Raw genomic sequence first — 27863 nt, 5'->3', positions numbered from 1 at the left:
GTATGATGCTCCGTGTGTTTTTTCTCTACAAATGTACATGAACAAGTCAGAGACAGAAGCACCGGCACCTCTGAGTTTGTGTGTGTGGTCAGACTGACAGAGAGGAGAAGTGGTAGTTTACATTTAGTTAGTTGACATGTAGCCACAGCGCTAACTGCTCCATTCTAGCAACACTAACTACAACAAGACGACGACGCCATTCCTGCTGCTATGCCACTTTGCTTCGTGCTTTAAGCCTTTGTCGTGAATAACAATGTACTTACATTACAGACTGAAAGGTGCAGGACAATGGAAGTGGCCGTGAAAAGTGAGTAAATTCATTAAGCAACAAGTTATGCTGCTCCCTTCAACTCAATGGTAGATAGGTTATGTACTTTTAAACTCCACCTAATAAACAGTATCCAGGGAACTGTGTCGGACATACATTTAGACCTGGGCTGATGAACGGTAAAGTTGCTTTTCAGGCGTTTTTCTAGAGAAAAATGACGAGCATCACCACACAGTCGATAGTGCCCTCAAAAATATTCATACCCTTTGAAGTTTTCCACATTTTGTCACGTTACAACCACAGTGAAGTGGAAGGAAAGTGATACATTGTGTAAAAGTCTGGTCGTCCTGCTGGAAGCTGGACCTCCGTCCCAGTGTCAAGTCTTTTCCTCCAGGACTCTTCTGTATCTAGCTCCATCCATCTTCCATTAACTCTGAGCAGCTTCCCTGTCCCTGCTGAAGAAATGATGCTGCCACCACCATGTTTCACTCTGGGATGGTGCGTTCAGGTTCATGATGCTGCCACCACCATGTTTAACCCTCCTGTCGTCCTTCTGGGTCAAATGGACCCAATCTGTTCACTTCCTCCATCCTTCCTTCTTTCCACATTCCTTTTTCCCTTGCTTCTTTCCTTCCTTCCTTCCCTTCGTCCTTACTTCTTCTTCCTTCCTCTTCTGATCCAGTTGACCTGATCTGTCCCCTATCCCTCAATCTTTCTTCCCTTCCCTTTCCCTTCCTTCTTTCCACAATCCTTTTTCCCTCCCTTCGTCCTTCCTTCTTCCTTCACCCAATCTGTTCCCTCCTTCCATCTATCTTTCCTTCCCTTTTCCCTTCCTTCTTTCCTCCCATCGTTCCATTTGTCCTTCCTTCCTTCTTTCCCTTCATCCTTCTTTCCTTCTATCCCTTTATCCTTCCTTCCTCCCTTCTTTCCCTTCGTCCTTCCTTCCTTCTTTTCCTTCCTTCCTTCCTTCCTTCCTTCCTTCCTTCCTTCCTTCCTTCCTTCCTTCCTTCCTAACTTCCTTCCTAACTTCCTTCCTTCCTTCCCTCCTTGACCCAGAAGGACAACAGGAGGGTTAACACACATCATTTTCCTTCCACTTCGCCATTATGCTCTACTTTGGGTTGGTCTATCACATAAAATCCAAATTAAATACATTTAAGGTAGTGGTTGTAACCTGACAAAATGTGGGAAAGTTCAAGAATGAATGAATGAATGAATGAATAGTATACTTTTGCAAGGCACTGTATGGTGCTACATTTATTATTAGGCCTGGTTGGTGCTTGTTACACTACTAGCATGTTGGTTTAACCCCATTCTTTAATGGCCTGTAGGGTTAGCATACTCTTGTAGGAAGCATACTCCCACCCAGGAACCATTTAGTACTAAATACAGTAGTTGCGCTGACATGACTGTATGTTGTGGTGTTTTTTAAGGCAAGGCCAAGAGGAGACATGTGAATGCTCAGGAATGTAGTGAGTTGAGTGCAGAGGGCGTTAATTCCCTCACACAGCCCCACACCTTTAACCCCGGCCGAGGGAACCGGGACCCCAACAGAGGGCTATACCCCACCAAGAGACGGAAGCGGGGTAATGTGCTTTAAACTGTCAGCTTCCAAGTTGTTGTTGTTTTTATATATAAATGGGTCAATGACATGGCGCAAGTGCAACCCAATGTAGAATACGTGTAATTCACTTTTACAATGCAACACTGTTTCTTAACAAATTTGACATCATTTGTCACATTATTTAGAATAAAAGTGGTGTTTTTAGGATAAGTCCTGCTCAGTGTTACCAAATTAATTCAATTTGAATATAGAAATACAGCAAAAATATCTGAAAATCTATTTTAATTTGATGTTTTCAGAATGAAGTATCTTTTTTTTTTTTTTAAAGTTCAATATTTAGCATTCTTTTGTGGTTAAACCATTTGACATTTTCACAGCATTCAGTCTGACTTCGGTGAAAAATGGTTCAGATTTCATTTCAAATGACATAAATCCAACATGAATACAAAATGTAAATTTTAACACATCTGAGGTATGATTTTAAGACAATTTTTAAAGATATTTCTAAATTATGCATCTTGCCAATGCCAACACTTATTTGTCACTGACCCAAATGTCATTGTCATAAAATTAGACAAGATAATCCTTAATTTGCTCCACAGTGGGGAAATGTACAGGGTTGCAGCAGCAGACAGAGAAATAGATGATAAATAGCAGATAGCAATAGTAGTAAAAAAAAAACAGTAAATATAATGTATAGTAATGCAGTGCATGTCAGTCACTGAATCTTTGTCCTTCTGTTAGCTGTCCCACTGGCGCCAACGGAGGATGAGGAGGAGGAGGAGGAGGATGAGGCCATGCATCTGGTTGCAGTGAAGCCAGCAGAGGCTTCCTGTAAGGAGGAAGATGATGTTGAAGTTGATGATGCTACAATGCTGGCTGCCGCCATGACGCCGGAGCCGGAGGTGGAGGAGAAGGAGAAGGAGTGGGACGACGACCACAGCCTGTTGGCTGCTGGCGCCGTGGCAGCACCTCAGGCGGAGGAGGTGGATTATTTAGAAGGCATGACGGCGGAAATGTTTGGACTTGATGACGACTTTAACTGCTGCGATGCCAGCAAAGGAGAGGACTGGTCGGAGCCCCTCCCTGACGCCCACTACGGCCTCCTGGGCAGCAGCAGGGTCCTGCTGCAGCCACAGGGCTGCATGGAGAACCTCCCTGAGGAGGTGCTGAGGAAGGTGCTGAGCCTCCTCCCCGCCCAGGACCTCTACCGCAGCGCCATCCGTGTCTGTCATCGCTGGAAAAACATTATCCAAGACAGCAAGGTCAGACGTCCAGCTGAGTTATATGAAAGTACTTATTGAAGCGATAGTTAAACATTTTGGCAAATTGGCCCATTGCCACAATCCCTATAGTTTTAGGAGTAGGTTCGTTATCAGTGTCGGTGCAAGTTATTTTTAGATCGGCGTTCCGTTATTATCTCATAGCGTGGTGAAAATAGCTTGCACCGACAATTAAAGGTAACGAACCTACTCCTAAAACTATAGGGATTATGGTAACGGGCCAAAAGCATAATAAGCAGGGCAGGTGGCTTCTTACTGCATAAATGAGTTTACACATGCATGTGTTTATGCTGTTGTCTCTTTTGGGAGTTTCTATTCTTTTGCTGATATTATAGTTTAGCCAATTGTGGTCTGCACAGCTCTAACCGTAAAGCTCACCAAAGTCTGCACTTGTGTTTCCTATTTCCCATTATAGTTTGTCCCCTTCAAGAAACAATATTACCGCTACATGCTGAAAGAGAAGGACACAATGCTAGAGGTCTTCTACGTCCTGAAGAACAGCAGGATCATAGAATCATCTAAACACCAGAGCATCAGACTCCTTGTCGTGTAAGTCTGCATGTCCTTAGTTTGGGGATACTTAGAACTTCTGTTTGACAAAGAAGAGTCATACTGCACCTTTTTTTTAATCAAATACTCTTTATTTAAAGATGATTCTCACATTTGAGTGCATGGACTGAACAAGGCAAATAAGACAAATACTAAACACTGAACAAATAAATGAATTTGAGGTCCAGGTAAGTCTAAAGGTTAAACCATACACCAGTGTGTTTCTCAACCAGGGGTTCTCGGACCTGTAGTGGTACTTGTGTAATTGCAAGGCATTTTCCCCCAATCCTATATGTTTTAGTGGGAAATTTGTCATATTTTGATGGTTTTGATTCACTCTTGTTTGTCCTTCAATCATGAGCCCCTCCCTAGTGTTTCAGTGGACATTCATTTCTTAATTGAGCTTTTATTGTGAAATATCGCACAGGAAGACTGAGTAAAACTCATTAACGTGCAAAGTTCAGTGTACAGCCACTTCTGAAATCACATATTTGCCTTCAGAACAGTTCATAAATATGCAATGATGCAATTAAAAATGCTATTTCTATTTCTGTCAAATTGGTTTGGGGATTACTCAGGGCTGTTAAAAAAAGTAGGTGGTCCAGTCCCCTGAAAGGGTTGAGAACCACTGCCATCATACACAACACATACAAATAATCATAAACAGGCTCTCTCATTGGCTAATTGTTTGTTGCCATAGTTCTACACCCAGATCGTTTCAGGTCGGAGACTTTCAGTCAACAACTTGCGTCTTGCTAACGACCTTAACATCATCTACTGCCGCTTTGAAAAGAACCCCCCACCCCCACCACCACCACTCTGCTCACTCCCCCCATCCCAACACCCCCACTACTCCTTTCAGCAGATGACCACACCCTCACACACATCAAAGGCCCCATCCACCTCCACCTTTCTCACCACGCAGGAGAGGAACGTCAAAAAGATCTTTAACAACCACAGGTCTGTCACCCTGACCTCTGTAGCGCTGAAGTCCTTTGAACACGGACATTCCAGACCCCCTGGACCCCCTGCAGCTCGCCCACAGAGCCAACAGGTTGAGGAGCTGCTTTACACCTGCAGGTCTCTGAGGCCCCGTCCACACGAATCCGTTTTTTTCTAATCCGGATAAATACTTTATCGGATTGGCCTCGCATCCACATGAATACAGCGTTTTCGGGGGGTGAAAACGGTATTTTTTGAAAACGGGTCCCAGAGTGGGTAAATTTGAAAACGCCGCCCCAGTGTTTTCGTCTGGACGGCCTATACGGTTTTTTTCTGAAACGATGATGTCATGCCCCCCGCCGCTCTACCTGTAACCTGAGACACACACACACCGCTGCAGCAGCTGCACACACTGACAGTCTATGGACGTAACAACAACAACGGCCGACTCCCGTCGGGTCGCTCAGACGCTGCGGCTGAATCGCGTCTGTTTAATCATCACTGATCATCATATTTACTCTTGACACGACTCCCTGTCAACATTTAATCCCATATTTGAGTTTGAAGGGACTTCTTCTTCTATTGAATTACAGCGGGGACTCCCGTCTTCTTCTCTGTCGTAAGTGTTTGTGTGTGGCAGCGCTACAGCGCCACACACACTCCACCCACTCCACACACACCTGGTGGATGTACTATAGTGTTTTGTGTCGTTTTTTCACTGGATCCATGTGGACGCAGATATTTCTGAAAACGATGCCGTGTTTACGGAGATTTTTTTCAAAACGATTAAGAAAAAGATCGGATTCAGTGAAGCCGCGTATTCGTCTGGACGGGGCCTGAGGCAGGCAGTTAAGGTTGGGGCTTTCTTCCCCACTGCTGCTGGACTCATCAACATGAACCATCACCTACTCTGCCACCCCCACACTAATGGGCCTACACTGTATATATTTTCTATTTTATTTGTGCTACTATTTGCCATACACCTTGCACATCACCAAAGCAAATTCCTCTTAGCTGTATAACCAAGTTGTACAACTGCCTGGTATGGATATGCGTCCATTTCTGATTCTAAATGTTTGTCAATGAATTTCAGCTGTGATGCTCATCCTGTTGTGTGTGTGTGTGTGTGTGTTTGTCAGTTTGATGGCTCAGCACAAAATTGGAGAGCGGGTGTGGCCGGGGGACGTCCTTAACTGTGTCAAGAAGCATCGTCTTTTCCCCCAAGCTGAGGCCTCCATTAGACTACGCATCCCTGACGTTCAGAAGCGCCATAACCTTGGCATTGAGGTACGGCTCACAAACAAAACAAACTTCTTCTTTTTGTTTGTTTTTGTGAATTACATTATTTTATATTTTACATCAATGTATTATAAAGTGAAAGATATTCCAGAGAAAATGTGAAATGTGGTACATATAAAAATGAGCTGCCAAACAAGGATTATATAACTTAAAAGACTGGAGAAGTGTAGCATTTTAAATATTAATTGCATGATGTTTTCAAGTTTGCCATCGGATTAAAAAAAAAAATAATAACATGACCCAGAATGACACTGAAATACTGCCCTAAGTCATCACATTGGTTTTGAACTTTCTTTTTCTTTTCTTTTCTTTTTTGATCTTTCTTTTTTTTATATGTATTTTTATTTCCAATGAAGTAGAACAAAAAGACAACAACAAAAATATCCATCCTGATACAATATCAGTGATGGAGTGACCCGTACAGTTTTTTTTTTTTCCCACATCCCTGTATTTCCCAAAGAAAAAATAGGGGGAAGAAAAGAAAAATCAATCAAAACAAACTTCTATTGGTAATCACTGCAATAAAATAGTGACAACTGATAAGTTAAATTTAATTGTAAACATAAACATTTACATCACGTGTGTCGACTCTCCAGGGTCCCAACCCGTACGCAGTCATGGCCGTCATACTGATCCTCAGTGAGAGCGTTGGTGACGTGCAGGCCTTGGTGTCTCTGCTCAGCAGCTGCTTGTCGCACACAGCCATCACAGAATACCTCAGCCACATGGCCATGGTGCTGCTGGCTTTCCAGAGGAGACACGTCAAGATCAATCACAGGTAAGACCCACAGTGTCGGCGTTTCTACTCACACACCGTTCACCTCACCTCATGGATCTCTTCAGCTGGTTGTTCTGTTCTGCCTCCCTAGGTCATATTACAACATCTACTACGTACTTCACCTGATGGAGAACGGCCCTTTTCCTGTCAACCCCGGTCAGAGCGGGTGAGCTCCACAATACGTTTGTTCTTCTGTGTTCTCAATTCTTCTGTATTGTTTTGTGGTTTTATTCCGAACCAAGGGTAAACTAAGTTGACTACAGTTCACCACAGGATTTCTGGGTTCACCTTCTAAGTTAAAAGGATAGTTCAACATTTTGGCAAATTGGCCCATTGCCATAATCCCTATAGTTTTAGGAATTGGTTCGTTACCTTTAATTGTTGGTGCAAGCTGTTTTTAGAACGGCGGAGCAGAGCCGCAAGCTGCGATCAGACCACGCTGTCATGCATGTGTGCTTCTGTGTGTGTGTGAACACCAATAATGGAGAAAGAGCGCTATGTGGAGATGAATCAACGGAACGATATTGCGTTGGTCGAGCCAAAAGCCGAAAAATCTATTCGTGGCAGACGTAATTTATTTGTGTATGGGAAACACTGCAGTGGAGAGGGAGGAGAGTAAGTGGTGAGTTTTTACGACAGTGAAAATATAAACTCTGATACTAGCAGGGGAGCTCCATAGAGAAAAAAAAAAGACCAAAACAATGACTGGACTTACATACAGTAGTTTCCCTTTAATATAACCATATAACATGAAATAATGCATGTGTGTATGTCCTGTTTCTACTAGGCATCCTCAGATCCAGCTCACAGGCGAGCAGCAGCATATCCTCAGCCACGACATCCAGAAACACCACGTGGTCAAGATCATAGCTTTTGCAGGTACGGTGACCAGAGGGGCTGCAGTTGGGAACGTTGTGTTTATGGATGAAAACACATTTGAAGTTAACAGGATTACAGAGGATACAATCTAGACTTTTCTCACTTTCTAAGTTCTAGGATATCATGCAGGAAATCACCCAGTGTTTCTTCTGAGCTGTGGGAAGTCTAAATACACAACACTATACATTATGTTGTTGAAGAATGTAGAGTAGGGTTAACCCTGTCCACACTGTGTGCCACTGTAGCTGGTTAACACATAAGAGACACAGAGCTTTCAGAAAGCTTTAGTCTGTCGTACATTCAAATCAAATCAAACTTTATTTGAATAGCACTTTTCATACAGGGGAAGTTGTAGCACAAAAAGCTATACACAAAGACATACAGTACACCATTAAGAAAATGTCTCATGTGTAAGGAGTTGTTAAAAACTAGAGACGACTCAGGAACAGTATCGTTACTTTGTAATGAGGAAACACAGGAGGCAGTAAAAACTAATCCTTAAAATAAAATAAACTAAATTAAATAAAACAATAATAATGTGTAAGTGATGTAACAATAAATGAGTGAAAAATATGTAAGTAAATGCAGCTACAAATAAAAATTATATGAAATTAAATTCAGCTAAAAAGATAAGTCTTGAGTTTGCTTTTGAAAACATGAGCCCTGGTCACTCATAGTTTAACTGTACAACATGTGAACTGTCACCAGGAGGCGCTCTTTCCCCTTCAGCCTCATCATCCATAATCCAGCCCATAATTTTACATCCTCATGTTTTTAGCAGGTAGTAACAGGTATCCTTGAACTACCTGGCTACTTACAAATCAAAATACTTTTTTTTTTCTCACATGTACATACTGTGACTCTACACACACAATTCATGGATGTCCTTTTACTTCCCTCACTTTGTGCTGAGTGTTTATGGGCTGTGTTGAGTCAGAAAGGTACAGGTGCATGGTTTAATTACAGGTAACACAACCTAAAAGTCTTGTTGTCGCCTCCTGTCACAGGTACAGGGAAGACGACTACGTTGGTGAAGTACGCCGAGCAGCGGCCTCACCTCCGCTTCCTCTACGTGGCCTTCAACCGCTCGGTGGCCTGTGAGGCCATGCGGCGCTTCCCGAACAACGTCGACTGCAAAACGGTCCACTCTCTGGCCTTCAGAGAAATTGGGCGCAGGTGAGAATGAGTTTGACCCCAGATACTTCCAGTCACTGTCAAGTCAACATTTGCTCTTTGCTCTCTCTTCTGAGTTTTGTCTTGACTCAGAAATCTTACAGCAGCACCTGTTTGTGGCTGCTTTACAGTGAAATTATGTTTTTTTCACTTCCGGTCCCAATGGTGCATTCAGGGGTTCAGAAACACGTCTGTAACCAACGGCGTCAGTGTGTTTTCAAACATAAGGTTGTGAAGGTCTTGACAGAGCTCTTTGCTTTGACCCATCATGAGATGCTTCTTGTGTGACACCTTGGTGATGACAAACCTTTTTATATCACCAATCAGGACTAAAGCAGCTGATGTTAATGAGCTCTAGGAGGAGTTTCTAAACACTGACAGACTCCAGCTGCTTTCTTGTCTTTCACTCCTTTCTGCACCTGCTTTTTTTTCTCCAAGTGTTCAATACTTATTCTCTGTGTCATTTCACTTTATTACACATAATTTAATATATGGGCATATACTGTATGTTTTGATTTCTTTCTATGTGTGGATTACTTAGGTTCTTACTGAAATCTAGTTAAAACCTCATGTTTACAGCCCCATCAGAAATATATTTAGTGAGAAAAATATTGAAGCATTCAATACTTATTTTCCCTGCTGTACATTGCAGCAGATGGAGCGAATACTCAGATGGTTCAGTCAAAACCATCAATGCTATTCCCATGTCACATGAGACACATGATGGGTATATAGATATTTATCATCAGCTTTAGTTGGTAGTTTTGTTCTTTGAGCTTTGGGGGTCTCAGCCTATTTTGTTTTTGAATGCATTATACACCATAAAAATGTTTAACATGCCCATGCTTGGTATCTTTTCTTTCAGCACAACTTTATCTATATGAAGTGATAATTATTATTTTTTACTTTAACCCATTAACACATTCAGCCCCAAAATACACAGAAATCATCAAATCCAAATTGAAAAAATATACCCACCCAACCCATGTCAGATGTCTCTGATATATTTATCAGCTAATTTGGTTTTTCCTGAATATACGGAACAAAATACAAAGCTTGCCTTGCCCATCCCACCCACCGGATAAATAGAATGGAAAGAATAGAATGAACTTTATTCATTAAGGGAAATTAATTTGTACTATCAAATTAAAACTACCATATCACCAGTTTGACATAGTCTGTCAAAGTCAAATAAAAACTTGGGAGAGAGTTTCAAAACTGCACTGCACTTTGAAGACATCATGTGATCTGATCTGACACCGGCGTGATCATAGACCCTGGTGGGTTAAATGTTATGGGGCGGAACTGAGGACACACACACACATTATGCACCTCCCAGTGGCAAAGCGACACGAGCAGCAGCTACTGTTGCAGACTGCGTTCACATGCTGCAGCAACAACATCCAGAGGCCCCAGCTATTGTTGTCGGAGACATGAATCATTGTAAACTGGACGTAACGATGCCGGGATTTAAACAATATGTTAAAGGACAAACAAGGAAGAATAATCTGCTGGATAAATGCTTTGTAAATGTGGAGGGGGCGTATGCTTCCAGGATCAGACCACCAATAGCTAATTCAGATCATAATGTGGTTCATCTTGTACCAACTTACAAAACGAAATTAAAGAGCAGTAAACCAGAGAAAAAAGTCATTAGAGTCTGGTCATCTGATAGTGTAGAAACACTTAAAGCATGTTTTGATTGTACTGTGTGGGAGGAGTTTCATCATCATGGCTCCCTTGATGAGACATCAACAGTGATAACAGATTACATAGATTTTTGTGTGCAGACAGTGATACCAACTAAGGAAATACAAATCTATCCAAATAATAAGATGCACATAAATAAGGATATTAAGCATACTATGAATTTGAGGAAGATAGCCTTCAAGAACAGGGACACAATAGAATTAAAGCGTGTAGAAAAAGACCTAAGGGGGAAGCTACGGGAGGCAAAGAGGGTGCATAAATTAAAATTAGAAAAGGCTTTTAAAGACAGCAACACCAAGCAGTTATGGGACACTATGAAGAGGATGACTGGGTTGTCAAATACCAGGAAGACATTAGTAGCAGAGAATGAGGTAATTTTTGCTAATCAGTTAAACAGCTTTTTCTCCAGGTTTGATGAGGGGGGTAATATAGATCGTGTTGCCAGTATTCTTAATTCAGCTGTACCTGTGCAGTCAGACAAAATTGATGTTTCTGTTGAACAAGTGAGGAATACCTTTAAACATCTGAATCAGAGGAAGGCCACAGGACCAGATCACCTGAGTGCATTTATTTTGAAAACGTTTGCGGATGAGCTGGCGCCTGTGTGGCAACCTATTTTCCAGTGTTCTATTCACCACTTTCCGTAGAACGCCGCTGGGCGTCGCCATGACACTCAATTCACCGACAAGTCGGTTTCGCACTTCTGTCTCACTTCAAGCAGAATGGAGCTAGCCTAGCAGTCTGTCTTAGAAGTGTTTTTATTATTATTACAAGTTCATAGAATGTCCTCCGGTACGGCATGTGCTGTTGTTGGATGCACAAACAACTCAAGGAAAGTTAAAGATTTTATGAATGCAGCCTGTAACGACCATAAAGCCAATCGCAAGAGTTGTGGATGTCCGGTTGCTACGTTAGCCGCTAGCTGTTGCTACGTAAACAACCGACTTCCGGGGTGGTGTGACGCAATGGATCATGGGAAAATAAAGTGGTGAATTGATACTCACATAATTCCAGAGGTGTGGAAGACTTCACATATAATACCTCTACCGAAGAAAACATGCCCCAAGGAACTCGGTGATTATCGTCCTGTGGCCTTGACTCCTATTGTCATGAAGAGCTTGGAAAGAATTGTGATTCAACAGCTCACCAAGTCTGTAGACGACAAACTGGATATCTTCCAGTTTGCGTATAAGAGAAATCGTAGCACAGAGGATGCAGTTGTAACATTAATACATCTTATATTGAAACATCTAGACAAGCCTAAATGTACAGCTATGGCTCTCTTTTTTGATTTTACATCTGCATTCAATACAATTCAGCCAGAACTTCTACTGGCAAAGATGATTCAAATGGAGATTAATCCTCATCTATTTCACTGGTACCATTCATTTTTCACGAATAGAAACCAGATAGTTACAGTTAACCAGACATACTCATCTTCTATTGTTACTAACTCAGGAGCACCTCAGGGCTGTGTGAGCTCTCCGTTGCTTTTCACACTTTATACTGATGATTGTAAAACAGAATGTCCAAATACTTTTATTTTGAAATTTTCAGACGACACTACACTGTTGTCTTTGTTGAGCCCTGAAGATGATCCTTGTGTTCATCAGCATGCTACAGACAGATTAGTGAAGTGGTGTGAAAACAATTCACTCATTATTAATTCAAAGAAAACAAAAGAAATCATTTTCGGTCTCCCAGTGGGTTCATACCCTCCACCAGTTACTGTACATAATGCTGAGATTGAACAAGTTTCCTCCTATAAATATCTGGGCATCTACGTGGACGCTACTTTGTCCTGGAGTGTACATGTAGACTTTATTTGTTGCAAAGTACAACAACGTATTTATTTTTTGAGAAGATTGAGGTCATTTGGAGCAAACAAACACATCCTGTTATTATTTTTTCAATCTATAGTGCAGAGTGTTATGCAGTACGCAATTAGTGCCTGGTTTAGTTGTTTGTCTGTCCAACTTAAAACCAAACTAACCAGACTGCTACATATCTGTTCAAAGATTGTGGGTCAAACTTTGGAGTTACATTTTCAAGCAGCATACACTAAAAGAATGTTGTCTCTGGCAAGTAATATCTCATCTGACCCCTCTCATGTGTTATTCGAGGAATATCAGCTTCTGCCATCAAACAGAAGGTTTAGAGTTCCACAAGCTCGACTGAACAGGCTGAGGAACTCTTTTGTCCCTCAGTCTGTCAAACTGTTAAATCAGAGTTTGGTCTCTAAATAGACCCTAAGGTTCATGTACAGACTGAGCACTGGGTGTTGCACCAAGACACTTTGTAATGTTGGATTTATGTTGTGAGGAGTTAGGAGGTAGTTTGTGTCTTTCTTAAATGTGACTTTTGAGGGTAACATTTATGCTTTCTGTAAATGTATGTTTTTTGTATTTTGTTATTATTTATGTGAAACTTTGGACGTCATGGGACGCAAGACAAATTTCAGAGTGATCTGATAATAAAGTATAATCTAATTAACACATTAAACCTGTTGAACAGGTGATGAAAGAGAGTGTTGTTGTTGTGTCTAGAGATTCACATCCTGAGCGACTTATGTCTTATCTTGGGTATGTATCACCCCTCTGATGCAGGTACCAAGCTCGTGGGAAGCTGTCCTCTAATCTGAAGGCATACACTCTCAACTCTGTCCTACCCAAAGGCCGAGGTGGCTTTGTCAAGGCCAAGGTGTTGGCCACAACACTCAACACCTTCATGGCTTCAACAGACCCGACCATCACCACCATGCACGTCCCCGACAGCCACGGCACTAATAAAACCACCAGGACAGTAATAAGTGGAGACGAAAAACAGGTGTGACTCCACACAGCTGGCTCTAGGGGTGTCCTCAACTAGATTTTCATAGTTTAATCTGATTCGTCAGATTTTGCCCGTAGTCGACTAATCGTTCAATCATGTTTGGTTGTTTTTTTCGTCATTAATTCATGATCTCATTTGAGTCTTTTTCCGCCCCGGAGAAAAGAGTTAAAACAACTGAACGAAAAACGGTCAAGAGTACGAGATTGTGCTGTGAATGAATGAGTATGTATGGAGAATGAAAACGTGAAGTCCCATCGTTGTGTGGCTGTGATTGGTGCATGTGTAGACGGTTCAGGTGTTGAGTGTCACAGCACCACGGACGGCTCTGCTTTTTGTTTTGTTTTGTTTTTCTGTGCGCAGACTGCACGATCGATAGACAGAACACATCCCTCAGTTTAATATTGTAAATGAAACTTGTATTAAAAAAAACAACAATGAAATTCTGTGTAAATCCAGATGTTCAGCAGCAGGGAGCACCCCTATATATTCAGAATGGTACAATCTTTTTTTCATAACCATATTTCGCGACGATTCGACGATGAGGTCGATAGTCGAATCAGACGTCTCCGAATCAAATCATCGGATTTGAGGTCACCCTTAGCTGGCCTGGCACAGTGTTTTTTTTAGTTTGATGAATTAATTTAACATTTTACATGATTTAACTTGATGTTTATTATATGAAATCCCAGCTGGTTGTCCGCGATGCCATGGTGATCTGGAGCAAAATGAAGGATTTCAATGAGACAAAAGAAAACGCTTACCACATGATCCATGACGGTAAGCTGGCTGAAAATGAGCAAAGTAAATTATCCTGTTCATAACATGACAAGGAGTGATGAACAGGAGGTCACTGGAGCTTTGTGTTGACAGGTTACCTTAAGCTATGGCAGCTGCAAAACCCCAAACCCTGTCTGTCAGACAAGTATGATGCCATCTTCATCGACGAGGCCCAGGACTGCACTCCAGGTACTCACTCAGAAACTGCAAAAAAAAAAAAAAAAAAAAAGCGTGTTTTTTTTCATGAGCTTTGTCAGGGTGATGATAACGTCCTGTTCCTCTGCTCCGTCTCAGCCATCATGGACGTGATGCTGTCTCAGAGCTGCGGGAAAATCCTGGTGGGAGATCCTCATCAGCAGATCTACACATTCAAAGGAGCGGTCAACGCCCTGCAAATAGTGGACCACACACACATCTATTACCTGACGCAGGTACGGTACAGTACATACACACAAACACACACACACAGGAGGTGAATCTGTGATGTAGCTCCATGTTTCCTGCTGTGGTCTCTGACATTATGACTGTTTAATATCATCAGTCTGACCTCTTTGTTGCATATCATCATCCTCTGTCTCACTGTCAATATTCTTTGCTTTACATGTTTTATAAACAACCTCCATCCCGCCCTACCCCACCCAAGGCCCCAACCCCAACACACACACACACACACACACACACACACACACACACACACACACACACACAGAATTGATCTTAAAAACATAAAAACATGTGGCTGAACAGAGAGGCGCCAGGTCAGGAAACGCTGTCACAGGAGGCCGTCTGCTGATAGTGTTTTACACCACAGGTGTTTTACACCACAAGCCAGGCTCACGATACAGAGCCTCCAACATCCACACACCAATGGGAACAGCCATCAGAGGCAATTTAAAGGACAATTTCGGGCAAATTCAACTCAGGGCTGTATTTTACTAACATTTTAGGTCTAAAAGAAGGAGTCTGAAGATTTTCAGTTTAATTGCTCCTGTTTTGCGGTAGTTGTGTCCGTCCTGGTCGGCAGGGATGAATGGGAGTGGATTGAAGTTCTGCTGCTTAGGCTGTTTACATCCCTCAAAAACCGCAATTTCTTTCCATAGACAGTGTCAGATGGCTACATGCACCGAGAAGTTTATTTACTTCAAGCAAGCCGACATGTTTGTAACACTAGATCTAATTCAAAGTCTCGCGCGAGACCCAAGTTGACGCACTCGGTGTGTTTAAGTGCAGTCGGTTGTTATAAACACAGGAATATCAACTCTTGACTTGCTTGAAGTAAAGAATTTTTTTCCACAGACAGCGTCAGATGGCTACTCAAACATGCACCGAGAAGTTTGTTTAAAAAATTGCAGCTTTGAGGGATGTAAACAGCCATTCATCGCTGCTGTGGCGATGCAGGGACAGACACAACTACCGCAAAACAGGAGCAATTAAACTGAAAATCTTCAGATTCCTTCTTTTAGAGCTAAAATGTTAGGAAAATACAGCCCCAAGTTGAATTCGGCCAAGGTTCCAAAAGAGATACTAGTACTTGGTCGAGAGTCGTCACTGTGTCGTTTCATCATCGATGTGCAGCATGCACAGAATATCCTGCATGGCTAAAAGCTGCTTATTCCCTCTGTAGTGCTGTTAATATGTCACTTAATTAAGTTTTTATAATTTTTCAGCTGAGAAAGTAACCATTAGGATCCCAACACATGACGCCTTTTTTGTAAATTTGCTCTGACGTTTTTGTGTAAAGATGTGAAGAGCCACCTATGGGACAGAATGAGAGTGCCTTTCTTCTAGGAATCTAATAAAAACCACAAAATTGAAAACATAACAACCCCCCCCCCCCCATACCCATCTGATTGCAGCAGTTAGTGGAGAGGGTGTGAAGGGTCCTTGACAATGTTCAGTGCCCTAGGGGATGTTTGAAATAAACAGATCAGTCTATAATAAATCTCTGCTTTAAAGTTGGAATGATCCTGTAATGGAAACGACCTATAGAACCTGGTACAGAAGCCGAGTCGAGTGGACCTGGTACCATGTAGTGGAAACGTGACCTTATAGAGGCAAAAATGTCCAAAGGTCTGGTTTGGTCAAAGTGTAACACACAAATCAAAGTGTCTCTACTAAGCCCTAAATTGCCTCTGATGGCTATTCCCATCGGTGTGTGAGTGTGTTGATGTTGGAGGCTCAGTGTGAGTCTGGCTCGTGGTGTAAAACACTTTGAGTAGAAGTGCAGTCCATCTACTGCTTTTAAACTGAGCACATCATCCTCAGTGACCAGTCTGTTTAGAAATGATGCGAAACTCAGCGTCTGTGGTGATTCTTGGGCGAAATTTCCCACCACTATGCCGATCTTTATAAATAGACCAGTGGGTGCGAGGTGCTGGTAAGTGATGCATCTCGACCTTAACACAAGCAGATTCACCAGAGTGGAGCTGAACAACAGCTGCAGCTGTCAGGTGCAGCCAGCAGCTTCCTGTGCTGATGACTTAGGTGTGATGTTCCAACCTGGTTCCTGTTGACACTAAGACAAGGAAACAGTCAAACAGTCTACAAGAGTGTCACAGAACATAAATAGCACTGCTTCATGATGGCATTTACCCGAGAACATCAACAACATTCAGAGAGCAGTCTCAAATGTCACGCCACGGGGTCATTGTCTCAGTTTCACCTGTATTTCTTGAGAACAATAACACTTGTTCATATGATGGTGCTTTATTTGAGTATTCCCATACCTGCGTCTCCTCATCAGAGGGTGAACACCGAGCGTTAACGAGAGAAATTAACCCGTCTGTCATTCCAGAGCTTTCGGTTCGGTGCTGAGATCGCCTACGTGGGCGCCACCATCCTCAAAGTGTGCAAGAGCGTCGAGAAGATTCTTGTTGGTGGAAAACAGAAGGGTAAATACTGGTCTTTGTAGAAATGAAATCGAATGGTTTGTGGCAGTTTTGTCAGCATGTCTGTGTCTGTGACCAATCCTGCAGGTGCGGTGTGTGACGAGACGGCGGCCAAGGTGGTCAAGGATGTGTGGAGCGGTGTGAGCCCTTGTCGTGGGAAGACGGCCATCCTGTCGAGGTGTAACCTCAACGTCTTCAGTAACGCCGTCGAGCTCACCGATGCAAACCCCCACTGCAGGATACACTTCATAGGGGTGCGTTAAATTAATGAGAAGTAGGAATGTGGCATCGTGGCGTTTGGTCAGGTGAATTCCATCTGTGTGAAGCGAGAAACAAGCTCATTGTCTGATGTGACAAAGGTTTCAGTCTTCTGTGACCTCAGGGACAATCTGGCATGTTGGTATGAATTCACTCATTTACTAAGACAGGGAGATGACTGTCTGATGCAACAGGAGGGAAAACCCAAATGCAGAGACACGGACAGACAAAAGTCTTAATAAGAGCTATTTAATAATCCAAACACACTGAAACATGCTGGGATCTGTCGGACGGCTGAGAACCAGAGACCGGGGCCAAAGACAGCTGTCCACATGCCAGTCCTTTCATGAATGGCTGTTTTCACACAGTTCAGCTTTTAGCTCCGCGGTCTTGCTTCACATTTCACAGAAACACTCAATATTTATAAACACGAGCATAAATATAGTCAAGAGAAGAAGAAGAAAAAAATGTGCTATATTTATTTATATGACACATTTCCTGCCAGATGCAACTCAATGTGCTCCATAACCAAAGTACACACAAGTGTGGTCCCACCTCCCACCTCGTTCACAATCACTACACCAGCGAAACATGTGTTTTGTGTGTATTGATTTATTGATTTCTTAATTTCAGTGTCTTGCACATTATTGTTCCCAGACCACATGGGCTTACAAGACACTAAACAACAAACATTCAATGATGGCTAAAAAGTCTTCCCATTAATACGTATGCATAAGCTCATGCGATTTCAGGGAATAAGCAGATTTGACTAAAATATACACAACCATAGTAGTACGTTGTAGTGTTATATAGGGTATCGTGTTTTCTGTCAAATTTTAATCGACAAAGATAACGTACATATGAAATGATGATGATTTCATTCATTAAGGGAAAAACAGCTATCCTACCTGGCTCTATGTGAAAAAGTAGATCAGATCTTAACTATGCAAACCTCTGATCTCTCCCTAAATTTAATGTTAAATATGCCCCTGTGTAGTAATCCTCTTTGCCTCATTGCACATATTGATTCCAGATAGATAGATAGATAGATAGATAGAGAATACTTTATTCATCCCTAGCAGGGAAATTTCAAGTTAGTCCAGTAGCTCACACAACAATGACACAAAAAAGATGAACACAAAAAAGAAAAATCTCCTCCTTCCATTGTTTCTTATGGAGATAGTAGTCTTTGTTTTTGTTTAACTGTATTTATAATACACTGCAAAATATTACAAAAAATATAACTCAAAAACAGAAGACTGGAATAACATACAAATGGTCGGCATCAGCCCTGGATCGGCCGGTCACACTCACAGACTTCGTATCAGTTTTATGCAAACTTTGAAACACAACCAACTCAAATCCAAAGCTCAGAGTTCTCGTCCCCCAGGAGGTGCAAAACATCGGCCTGCATCGCATCATGGACATCTGGCAGCTGAAGAAGGCGGCAGGGAAGACGGGCTCGGTGCCTTCAGGCATTAAGGACCCCCTCATCCGCTCCTTTGCCAAAAAACCCGAACACGGCTTCTGGGCCCTGAGGCAGTACGCCACGCAGACCGAGGACCTGGAGCTGCAGGGCAAACTCAACATCGTGGAGAAATACCATAGTCGAATCCCAGAGCTGGTGAAACGCCTGCAGGACTGCGCTGAAAACGAACTGCCCAGAGCAGGTTTGACTTCACACACCTCTCCATGTTTATATTTATGATACATTTATAGAAAGACACCGAATTAAAGGGATAGTTCAGTTTTTTTTGAAGTGGGGTTGTATGAGGTACACATGGTCCCTGGGACTAATATCTGCAGTAGACAGCTCTCTGCTCTCCCCCAGTTAGCCATACCAGCTCATAATGCTGGACAGAGATGTCAAGCAACTGAACTGTCCCTGAGGGAAAGAAAAACCCACTTCCTCGTCCAAATTTCTTTCTCAAAGTGCTATTCATTAGATTCCCATGACGTCACTGTGTTTCTGCGCCGCCATATTTGTGTCCGAATCAGGGCGATCTGGGCACAGATCACAGCATGTCACGTTACCAGAACAAGTGGAGTAGTAGGAGGAAATCAGCAAGAGACCGAAAATTGACGTTATTTGAAAGATGCCAGGATTATATTGTGCTGTTGGCTGTGATAGCAGTCGCCCAAAAAACCCCGGACTGCAGTTTTATTCCATCCCAAAAGACGTAAAGTTATAGGCGGAATAAATAGTTGACTGCAGGCAGTCTATCAGTCGCAGCATGGGCTGTGACAAGTCTCACAAAAAGAGGGGATTCACTTTTTTTTTTTAATAAACATGGATATATTGAATTCTGCATTTTGATTACTTTCTTATTAAAGCAGAAGTAAGTGGTCCGGTCGTTTTCGCTAATGCTGCGTTCCAGGCAGGCTTTTGAAATCGTAAATTACAGCTTCAAGTCACAACTTACGACTTTGTAGCGTTCCAGGCAACCCACTCGTGTTTTTCCGACCTGTTTTACCGGTGAAAGTCACTATAACGGCCACTCGTAACTTCCGACCGGTGAACTCGTACCAGATCGAACTGGTACCACTTCACGGTCGGAAAAATACGAGTTTCCTTGAACGCACCATAACAGTCCTCGTCCCTACGTCGCCACATTCACGGCGTCCCTTGGCTGCACACACAGCCCTGCATGCCGTTCTCTCTCCTCATTGGATAAAAACTGTAGGATACGATAAATGTTTTCTCCTCGGCTCAGAGCAGAGCAGAGTGACTGACAGACCCGTGTTTCGGTCCAAACACTCTATGTAAGTGATTGCTGTCGGAAGATATAACTATTTAAGACTTATATTAACACAAATATATCACTTACTTCTGCTTTAATTACTCACTGATTCTGCATTTAGGGTCTTTTATTTCTGTATAACAGACCGTTGCTAAGTAAAACGGGCCGTTGCTAGGGACGCCGCTCTGATCAGCGGAGCAGGGCAGAAGAACTATCAAGGATTTTTAGTGTTTCATTTTTACCAGCTTCAGACTAATTGTGATGTTAGAAAAATGACTTGTAGCTCGTTAGAGGGAGAGTGGAGGATCTCCGCCTCCCTCACCGCTGCTGGAACCAAACCTGCGATCAGAGCGGACAGAGCGGACGGGCCAGCGCAGTGTCACAGCTGTGATCAGCTGTGTCTGTGCCACCGCGAGTCCGTGACACAAACGTGTCCCGTAACCGTAGTCTCTTATGACAGACAGGACTACATAAATGCGCACATTGTAACATTTACATGATAATTCATCAATCTACTGATTGATTATCAAAAAACAACTACACACGAGTCGACCGAGAGGAGGGTGAGGAGCAAACAGTGGAGAAGTGACCGGACTTCGGACTTTGATCAACATTACGTCTCAAATTAATTAATTAATTCATCAACTGTGTAATAAGTGGGATAATATAGAGTTAGTCTGTTGTTATAGAGATATAAACCCAGACAAGATGTATGAAACCCTGTCATTTTATCAAGAAACTGTCATTTCCATCCTGCGGTTTGCATGCTGTCATATGAGGAGACCTGTCAAATCGGACACAAATATGGCGGCGGTCCCTTCGACGTGACGTCACTGCAACCTATGAATAAATAAAGTCAGCTGAAATACAAAAACACAGTTGGGTCAGGGTATGACTATAGGAGGGTTAGTCATGTTCTGGGTACTGACTATTGCACTTCAGGATCAGTTTTAAGGTTCTTTTATTACTTTTTAAATGTCTTAAAGGGATAGTTCAACATTTTGGCAAATTGGCCCATTGCCATAATTGCTATAGTCATAGCAGTAGGTTCGTTACCTTTAATTGTAGGTGTAAGCTATTTTTAGTACAGCGGAGCGCAGCAGCAGGCTGCTCAGAGCTACGCTATGGAGGCTAAGGGAATTTCTTGGTTTCCCTCATTAAACTCATCAAATACAAAATCCCAAAACTCCACAGCGCTTTTGTAGACAAGTTGTGAGCTGCACAACCACCACGCTATGAGATAATGACGGAACGATACGAAACGGAGCCGTTTTCGAGGTAAATACAGGGTAAATACGGAGACTGCTTGCTGAAAAACTGTCCCTGAACGCAACGCGCATCAGCGGTTTTGTATGAATTTACCTCGAAAACGGCTCCGTTTCGTATCGTTCCGTCATTATCTCATAGCGTGGTGGTTGTGCAGCTCACAACTTGTCTACAAAAGCGCTGTGGAGTTTTGGGATGTTGAATTTGATGAGTTTAATGAGGGAAACCAAGAAATTCCCTTAGCCTCCATAGCATAGCTCTGAGCAGCCAGCTGCTGCGCTCCGCCGTACTGAAAATAGCTTACACCTACAATTAAAGGTAATGAACCTACTGCTATGACTATAGCGATTATGGCAATGGGCCAATTTGCCAAAATGTTGAACTATCCCTTTAACGGTCTCAGGCCTTCTTATTTATCTGATCTACTTGCACTGTATCAGCACTCGCGGACCCTGAGGTCCCCCGGCGCTGGCATACCACAAGTAAGATCTAAAACACACGGGGAACAGCCTGCCGGGGAACCTCAGGCCGCAGAGACTGTTGATGTTTTTAAAAAGAGGCTCAAGGATCCACCTTTTTAATCAGGCTTTTAACTGACTTACTTAATTCTTTCTATTTCCCTTTATGCTCTTACCCTTATTTTTTTATTAGATCTAATCTTTATCTTATGTTCTTTTATCTACATAGTTTTTAATTTTAACTTGTCATTTACCTCTCTGTTTTTATATTATTTTATATTATTTACTTAACTGTACTTTTTACCCTATTACTGTTTTAGTCAGTTTTCTAGATTATTTTATTTCATATTATTTATTTGGCTTATTTTATTTTATTTTACAATTTTTTGTCCCTCAGTTTTTAGCCTTTATACCTTTTATCTAATTTGTGTGTCTTGTGTGCATTTGCGTATGCGTGCATATGTATGTGAGTGTGTTCTTTGTTTTTACCCTCTATGAGGCACTTTGTGTTGTTACTCAATGTATGAAAAGTGCCATACAAATGAAAGTAGATTTGATTTGATTAGATTATGACTGGGGTTTGTTGTTCTACCGTTTCCTCCTGATCCAGATTTCATAGTGGGAACAGTCCACAAAGCCAAAGGTCTGGAGTTTGACACCGTGATGGTCACCGAGGACTTTTCTGAGGTGCCTGCTTGCAGGCATGAGATGCGCCACCATCCCGACTTCACATACTGTGAGTGTTTGTTCTCTGTTGTGCAGATTTTAGCTTTAGGTTTCCAGCAGATGGACAGAGCTGCTTCTGTTCCCAACTCTGCACTGATGGCTCGGTTCCAGTCCAAAAGTTCAGCTGAATATATTAGATCAGTCACAGATGCCGTCCATATTAATTTATTGTAGCAGCATGTTATTATTACACTATGTTCTGTGGAAAGGATATTTTATTATTAGTTTTTGAACTCCTATCCTGATAATTTCCTTTTCCGTTGCCAGCGAGGATTCCTGACGATGAGTGGAACCTGCTGTATGTGGCGGTGACGCGTGCCAGGAAATCACTTATCATCACCAGGAACATCCACAACATCCTCTCCATGGACGGGGTAGGACACATCGCCTCTTAGATTCAGTGCTGCTGCTGTTTCATACAGGCCTCTGCTTGCCATCACATTCAGCACATACTCTTGTTTAGGGATGGTCTGATTGATCGGCTGTCATTTTCAGCTGGGTCCTCATTAGTCTCGGGCCGTTGACTAGCTGTTTTGGTAAGCAACCGGATCCAGGGCGAGAGAGACAGGCCTTTCCGTCAAAATAAAAGCACCAAGCTAATAAAATGCGGTGAAACTTTGTAATTTAAGGAATATAATTTCCAAGAAAATCCCCAAGCCATTAAGTTAACCTTTTGCGTCTATTGTATTACAAGTTAATTTGGTGATTTCCGGATCCAGAATGCAGACAAAATTCAGAGTTAACAGAAACCAGGCTCTTCTGATTGTTTTTTAGATAATGGATTGGATCCAATCTTATTATAATATTGGCACCAACACACACAACACAGAGGGAGTGGTCCTGTTCTGAGACTGGCAGGACTGGGGACACAACCTGGGGTAATTGGGGATTGGATCCAATCTTGAAAATGGGTTGTTCAAAAACTAAAAACAGATTCTGAGTTTTGATCACGTTATCCAATCTTGGTTTTAATCTGGATCAAACCCTCAGTTTGCATTGTTCAAAACGTTTTGGATAACTTCATTTCAGGAACAAAATGTAATTAAATTAACTTCAAACAGGTCAAATCAACAACATTTATAATGTAGATATACATACTTACTTACTTACTTAAAAAAGTATTTATTCATTCATATTTTGTGTCTGATTTTCAAACATTCATTCCACAAATGAAATTAAAAATACATTTAAAAAACAAAAAAAACAGCATAGAAAACAATACTAACACCCCATTTTCTAATCAGTACATACCCTGTGCAGGTTACGCTACGGCTGCTAGGTCTGTAAACAACAGACCTAGCAGCCATCACTGTGACACAGTCTCATTTAGCACTCATTATCCAGATTTGGTAATCTTAAATGTTTGTATCTGGATCAGACTGATCCAGTCCAGTTTGCTTTGAATAACTGGGGCAAAAGGAAAGATGGATTACGTCATCCTGGATGGTAAACAAGAGATTGCAAAATCTACATAATTTTTTCCAGATTAAACCTTCTGGACCCCCGGTGATCTGAGAGAAGCTCTGTGTGCCGTGCGTGTGCTCAGTAACTTGTTTGTAGATCAGCCAACCCTCACTCATGGATTATCAGCATCAGAAGATTATTGGTGCATGATGGAATGGTAAACGTCTTGCACAAGATTCCAACAGCTTGAACATTCTGTACAGTCAGCGATTAGTTTTATTTCCTATTCAGTGTGACAACCTCTCACTACCATCTAACTGCTCTAACTCGTTCTGTCCTGACACTGGGCCACTTTGTAAAACTACCGTACAACACAAGTGGTGCAGCTTTTTATCATCTGATTGGATGATTTACTCATAAAAGATAAAAGAAAAGAAAGAAAATAAAGATAATGAGCAGGGGCAGAAAAAAATGTCAAGCTGTGTCTGATCCAAATTGGAGCAGGTCCATAGCTGCCGTTGAGTCTAAACCGTGAGACTTAGATGCGTGTTGTTAGACTGGTTGCACCCATTGCTTCATAATTCCCCATCTTCCCACGGGGCGCCCTGCAGCTGTCTGCAGATGTGCGACAACCAGGGAGCAGATGCGTTGTGTCAATCACAGGTAGCGGGAGCCAAACCCGGCGAGGACTTGTTTGGACTCGTCTCGTCTGCGTTGCCGCCAAGCACGGACGATCAAACGCCTGTTGGCATTAAAAGATGGACTCGTCAGGGTGGGGTGCCACGGTGAACAAGATGTTGAATTGTTAATTGTTTATTGAGGAATTGAATGTAACATCCGTGCTATGCAGCTGTTTTAGTTCCAGTCCCAGTCAAACACAGTCGCCACGTGTTCCCAGCTGCAGGAAGCTATAAACCCCAAAGCTAACATTGGCACTGCATGCTTGCATTTTCTCACTAGAAGACTGCAGAACATGTTATCGGACATATACTGTAAAATAGTGAACTACAAGCCTTGTCTTGAGCCCTCAGGGCCACTGTACCGGGTTGGCGCTGAATCCAAGTGTTCCAGAGCCAAGCAGGAAAGAACCAGAGTGGAGGAGCACACACGCAGCTTGTAGTGTTTTTATCATTCCAAACTTTCACTAGTTCTCCACTGGGGTCCGACATCACGTTAAAAGCCCCTGGAGTGAGCATAATAGCTCCACTTTAAAGGCTTTCAAATGTTGCTGTAGCAAAGAATTGTGGGACGGCATTTACTAATTGATTTCATCAAGAAAGTTCCAGTATTCCTCTGCTAAGGGAGACGAGATAAAATCTCCTTCCCTCAGCTATGATCAGGATCATTGATATATTTTTCTCACCCATCGATCCTCCAGTCGTATGAGATCTCCCAAGACAAAAAATAGACAAAAAAACAACAACACTCTGTTCGGTTTACTGTCTGAATGTAACAGGAGCAGCATCATGTCCTCATGTCTGAAAGTCTGGAGCCAGAAATGACTAAAAATATTGTTTGTCTGAATAATGGCTGTTACCCAAGTCACTAAGTGTGTTTGTGAGGCTGCTTTCTCACGCCTCCATCCTCTGTCCTCCGTCCTCCTGCTGTGGAGACGCCAGAGTCAATTCTGTCTCTGTATGATGATAGACATGTGGCTCACTGACACAGTCACCAGACATTACAAATCTGTTGTGTGTTAGTGTAGTTTGGCCACTAATAGTGTTCATCTCTCCAGGACCATTAGGAACTAGTTGTGTTCTTACAGTTTAGTAAACATTGTAGAGGAGACTGGGGTAAACTGAGCACAGGGGCAAGTTGGGCCACCCCTTGAAAGCATGATGTGGCCAAATATTTAGGAGGAAGGCTTCATTTCATGGAGTCTGTGAAAGTAAGAACCACATGGGTGAAGTGGTTTGACATTGTATCTCCAAAAAAACATTTTTTACATACAATAAATGTAGCTTCAAAGAATTTGAAGAATTGAAGTGGATGGAATAGAAATATGAATGAATCTGATATGAGACCGAGCGTTTCGAACATCTGAGAGCCTCCACCCACAAAAACCTGTGTGTCCAACACAATGTGAACAGAATGTTTTATGTGTATGGAGTTATTTTTGTCTCATTAATATCTGTAAACGCACAGAAGGTGATCTACAAATGTTCCTTGGTTTGCACACGTGTTTTGCTATCCACAAAGGGTGATCTACAAATGTTCCTTGGTTTGCACACGTGTTTTGCTATCCACAAATACAAATTTCTAATTTGTAACTTGTATTTTGGTTTTTACAAATAAATGTGTATTTGTAAATATATTGTATATTTGTAAATGTATAATTTTCCATTTGTAAAAACAAAAAAGCCATTTGTAAAACCGAAAATTCTGTTTGTGAAGTGTGACTCTGCATTTGTGGATCACCAATCACACACACGCATCTCTTTCCGCAATGACGTATTTCTGAGACAATCCTGCCGAGATCCACACAGAATCCACAAACTCACAGCTGCTGATTCACAAAGGGCCGCTCTCCTCACCAGGAGGGGCAGTGTTGGCGAGTAGCTGAATGAAAACTAACGAAGAAGACTGCTACTGGTTTATCTCGAGAAATTATTTTAATTCCCACTGTTAATGCGTCACTTTATTAAGTTTTAATGTTTTTTCATGCGATAAAGTAACTGTTAAGACCCCCAATATGCGGTTAGTTTATCCAAATGACGCCTCTTTGGAAGTTTGCTCCGCCGTTCGCGGAGCAGTGAAGCTCCATCTGTGGAGCAGCTAAGCTAACTAGGCTACCACCGGACGAGCGGTCTATCACAGAGGCTACCGCCGGGCTGCTGTGGTGGTCGGCCGGCTAACCTCCGCTGTCATCCAGGTCTCCCCCGGCTCGTTTTTTTCCCCCGGAATGATGAAGCTGGTTAGCCAGCCCACCGCAGCAGCCCGGCTGCTGTTTAGATCTGATTAGATGTTTAGATGTTAGACTGTTTAGATCCCCAATATGTGGTTATTTTTATACAAATGACGCCTGTTTGGAAGTTTGCTCCGCCGTTAGCCTAGTTAGCTGCTAACTAGGCTACCACCGGGCGAGCGGTCTATCACAGAGGCTATAGCCGGACTGCTGTGGTGTTATGTGCAGTAATCTAAACTCTGTCCACACCATCAACCTCTTGTCTCCAGGAATATTTCCTGAAGTCCCAGATGCCCGACACCCTGATGAAGGCGGGCGAGCCGCTGCCCTGCTCGGTCGCAAACTGTCCCAACTGCATCACGCCCGGCTCCTCGTTCATCATGTCCGCCCGACGGTTGGAATATGTAAGACAGTACACAATATACCTCTAAATACTGTTTGCATCACAAAATCCCCAATCAAAAACTACAGACACGTTTGTCTCCTTTGTCTTTTGTCCAGACCCACGGTTCCTCGGCTTCCGGCCCGCTGTGTGAGAGGTGCGTGTGGGAACGCCTGGGGCCGACCGCCTTCCTCCAGACCGATGACGTCTTCTCAATGGCTAGAATACCAGAGCAGCTGGATCCACCGGACAATCCCTTTCCCTTTTTCTAAAGCTGCTCCATCCCAGGACCTTACTGGGAAAAAAGAGCCGACACTCTGACCAGGACCAGAACCGTCAGAAAGAACAATGGTGCTTTTTTATCCTCAACAGACAATTGTGTGACTGTGATTTTTTTAAATATCTATTTGTATAAGTATTGTCTCTGTGACATAATCTCCTTGATTCTCAGTGGAGGACCGTTTGATTGGAGATCTCTGTGTTATTGTGTAACACTGAGTTTATTGCTGCTGTGGTTTTGTTCAAAAACGTGGTAAAAATATTAACCTGCTGGAAAAACGTGTCTTGATTTCATTAAGTGGATTTGGGTTCTAATAATAATCTGTGATGCTTTTGGCCAGTGTACTGTGTACATTGGAAGTTAACATGATTAGATTAGTAATTTAAGACTACAATATGACTGGAAGAGCTTGCTGTGGTCTGAACAGTGGTGGTGGTCCTGTTCCAGGTTGGAGCTGCCAAACAGCTGCAGTCCATCAGCCTTGGCTTCTCTTCACTGTCA

General features: G+C 42.5%; 1 protein-coding gene across 1 annotated transcript; it reads left to right on the top strand.

The window, feature by feature from the left end:
• Positions 1 to 175: 175 nt before the first annotated feature.
• Positions 176 to 27641, top strand: fbh1 (F-box DNA helicase 1). Its single transcript, XM_085769480.1, has 20 exons — positions 176 to 307; positions 1702 to 1854; positions 2577 to 3097; positions 3531 to 3664; positions 5746 to 5893; positions 6502 to 6683; positions 6775 to 6849; positions 7471 to 7562; positions 8570 to 8738; positions 13052 to 13271; positions 13967 to 14054; positions 14148 to 14243; positions 14349 to 14485; positions 16849 to 16945; positions 17030 to 17196; positions 18591 to 18870; positions 22276 to 22401; positions 22659 to 22765; positions 26970 to 27104; positions 27202 to 27641. Exons 1-20 carry the CDS (start codon positions 289 to 291, stop codon positions 27352 to 27354), a joined length of 3099 nt encoding a protein of 1032 aa, XP_085625606.1. The 5' UTR covers positions 176 to 288; the 3' UTR covers positions 27355 to 27641.
• The last annotated feature ends 222 nt before the right edge of the window (positions 27642 to 27863 follow it).

Source organism: Trachurus japonicus, chromosome 23 (genome assembly GCF_045865225.1).
Source record: "Trachurus japonicus isolate A0001 chromosome 23, Traja_1.0".
NCBI classification, from domain to species: Eukaryota; Metazoa; Chordata; class Actinopteri; order Carangiformes; family Carangidae; genus Trachurus; species Trachurus japonicus.
This window is presented reverse-complemented; position numbering and strand designations above follow the sequence as displayed.

Excerpts from the sequence above, each read along its gene's own strand:
- fbh1 (XM_085769480.1), top strand. Across the intron at positions 6,684-6,774 it reads CACGTCAAGATCAATCACAG|GTCATATTACAACATCTACT; the intron begins GTAAGACCCACA and ends CTGCCTCCCTAG. Across the intron at positions 27,105-27,201 it reads CCGCCCGACGGTTGGAATAT|ACCCACGGTTCCTCGGCTTC; the intron begins GTAAGACAGTAC and ends TCTTTTGTCCAG.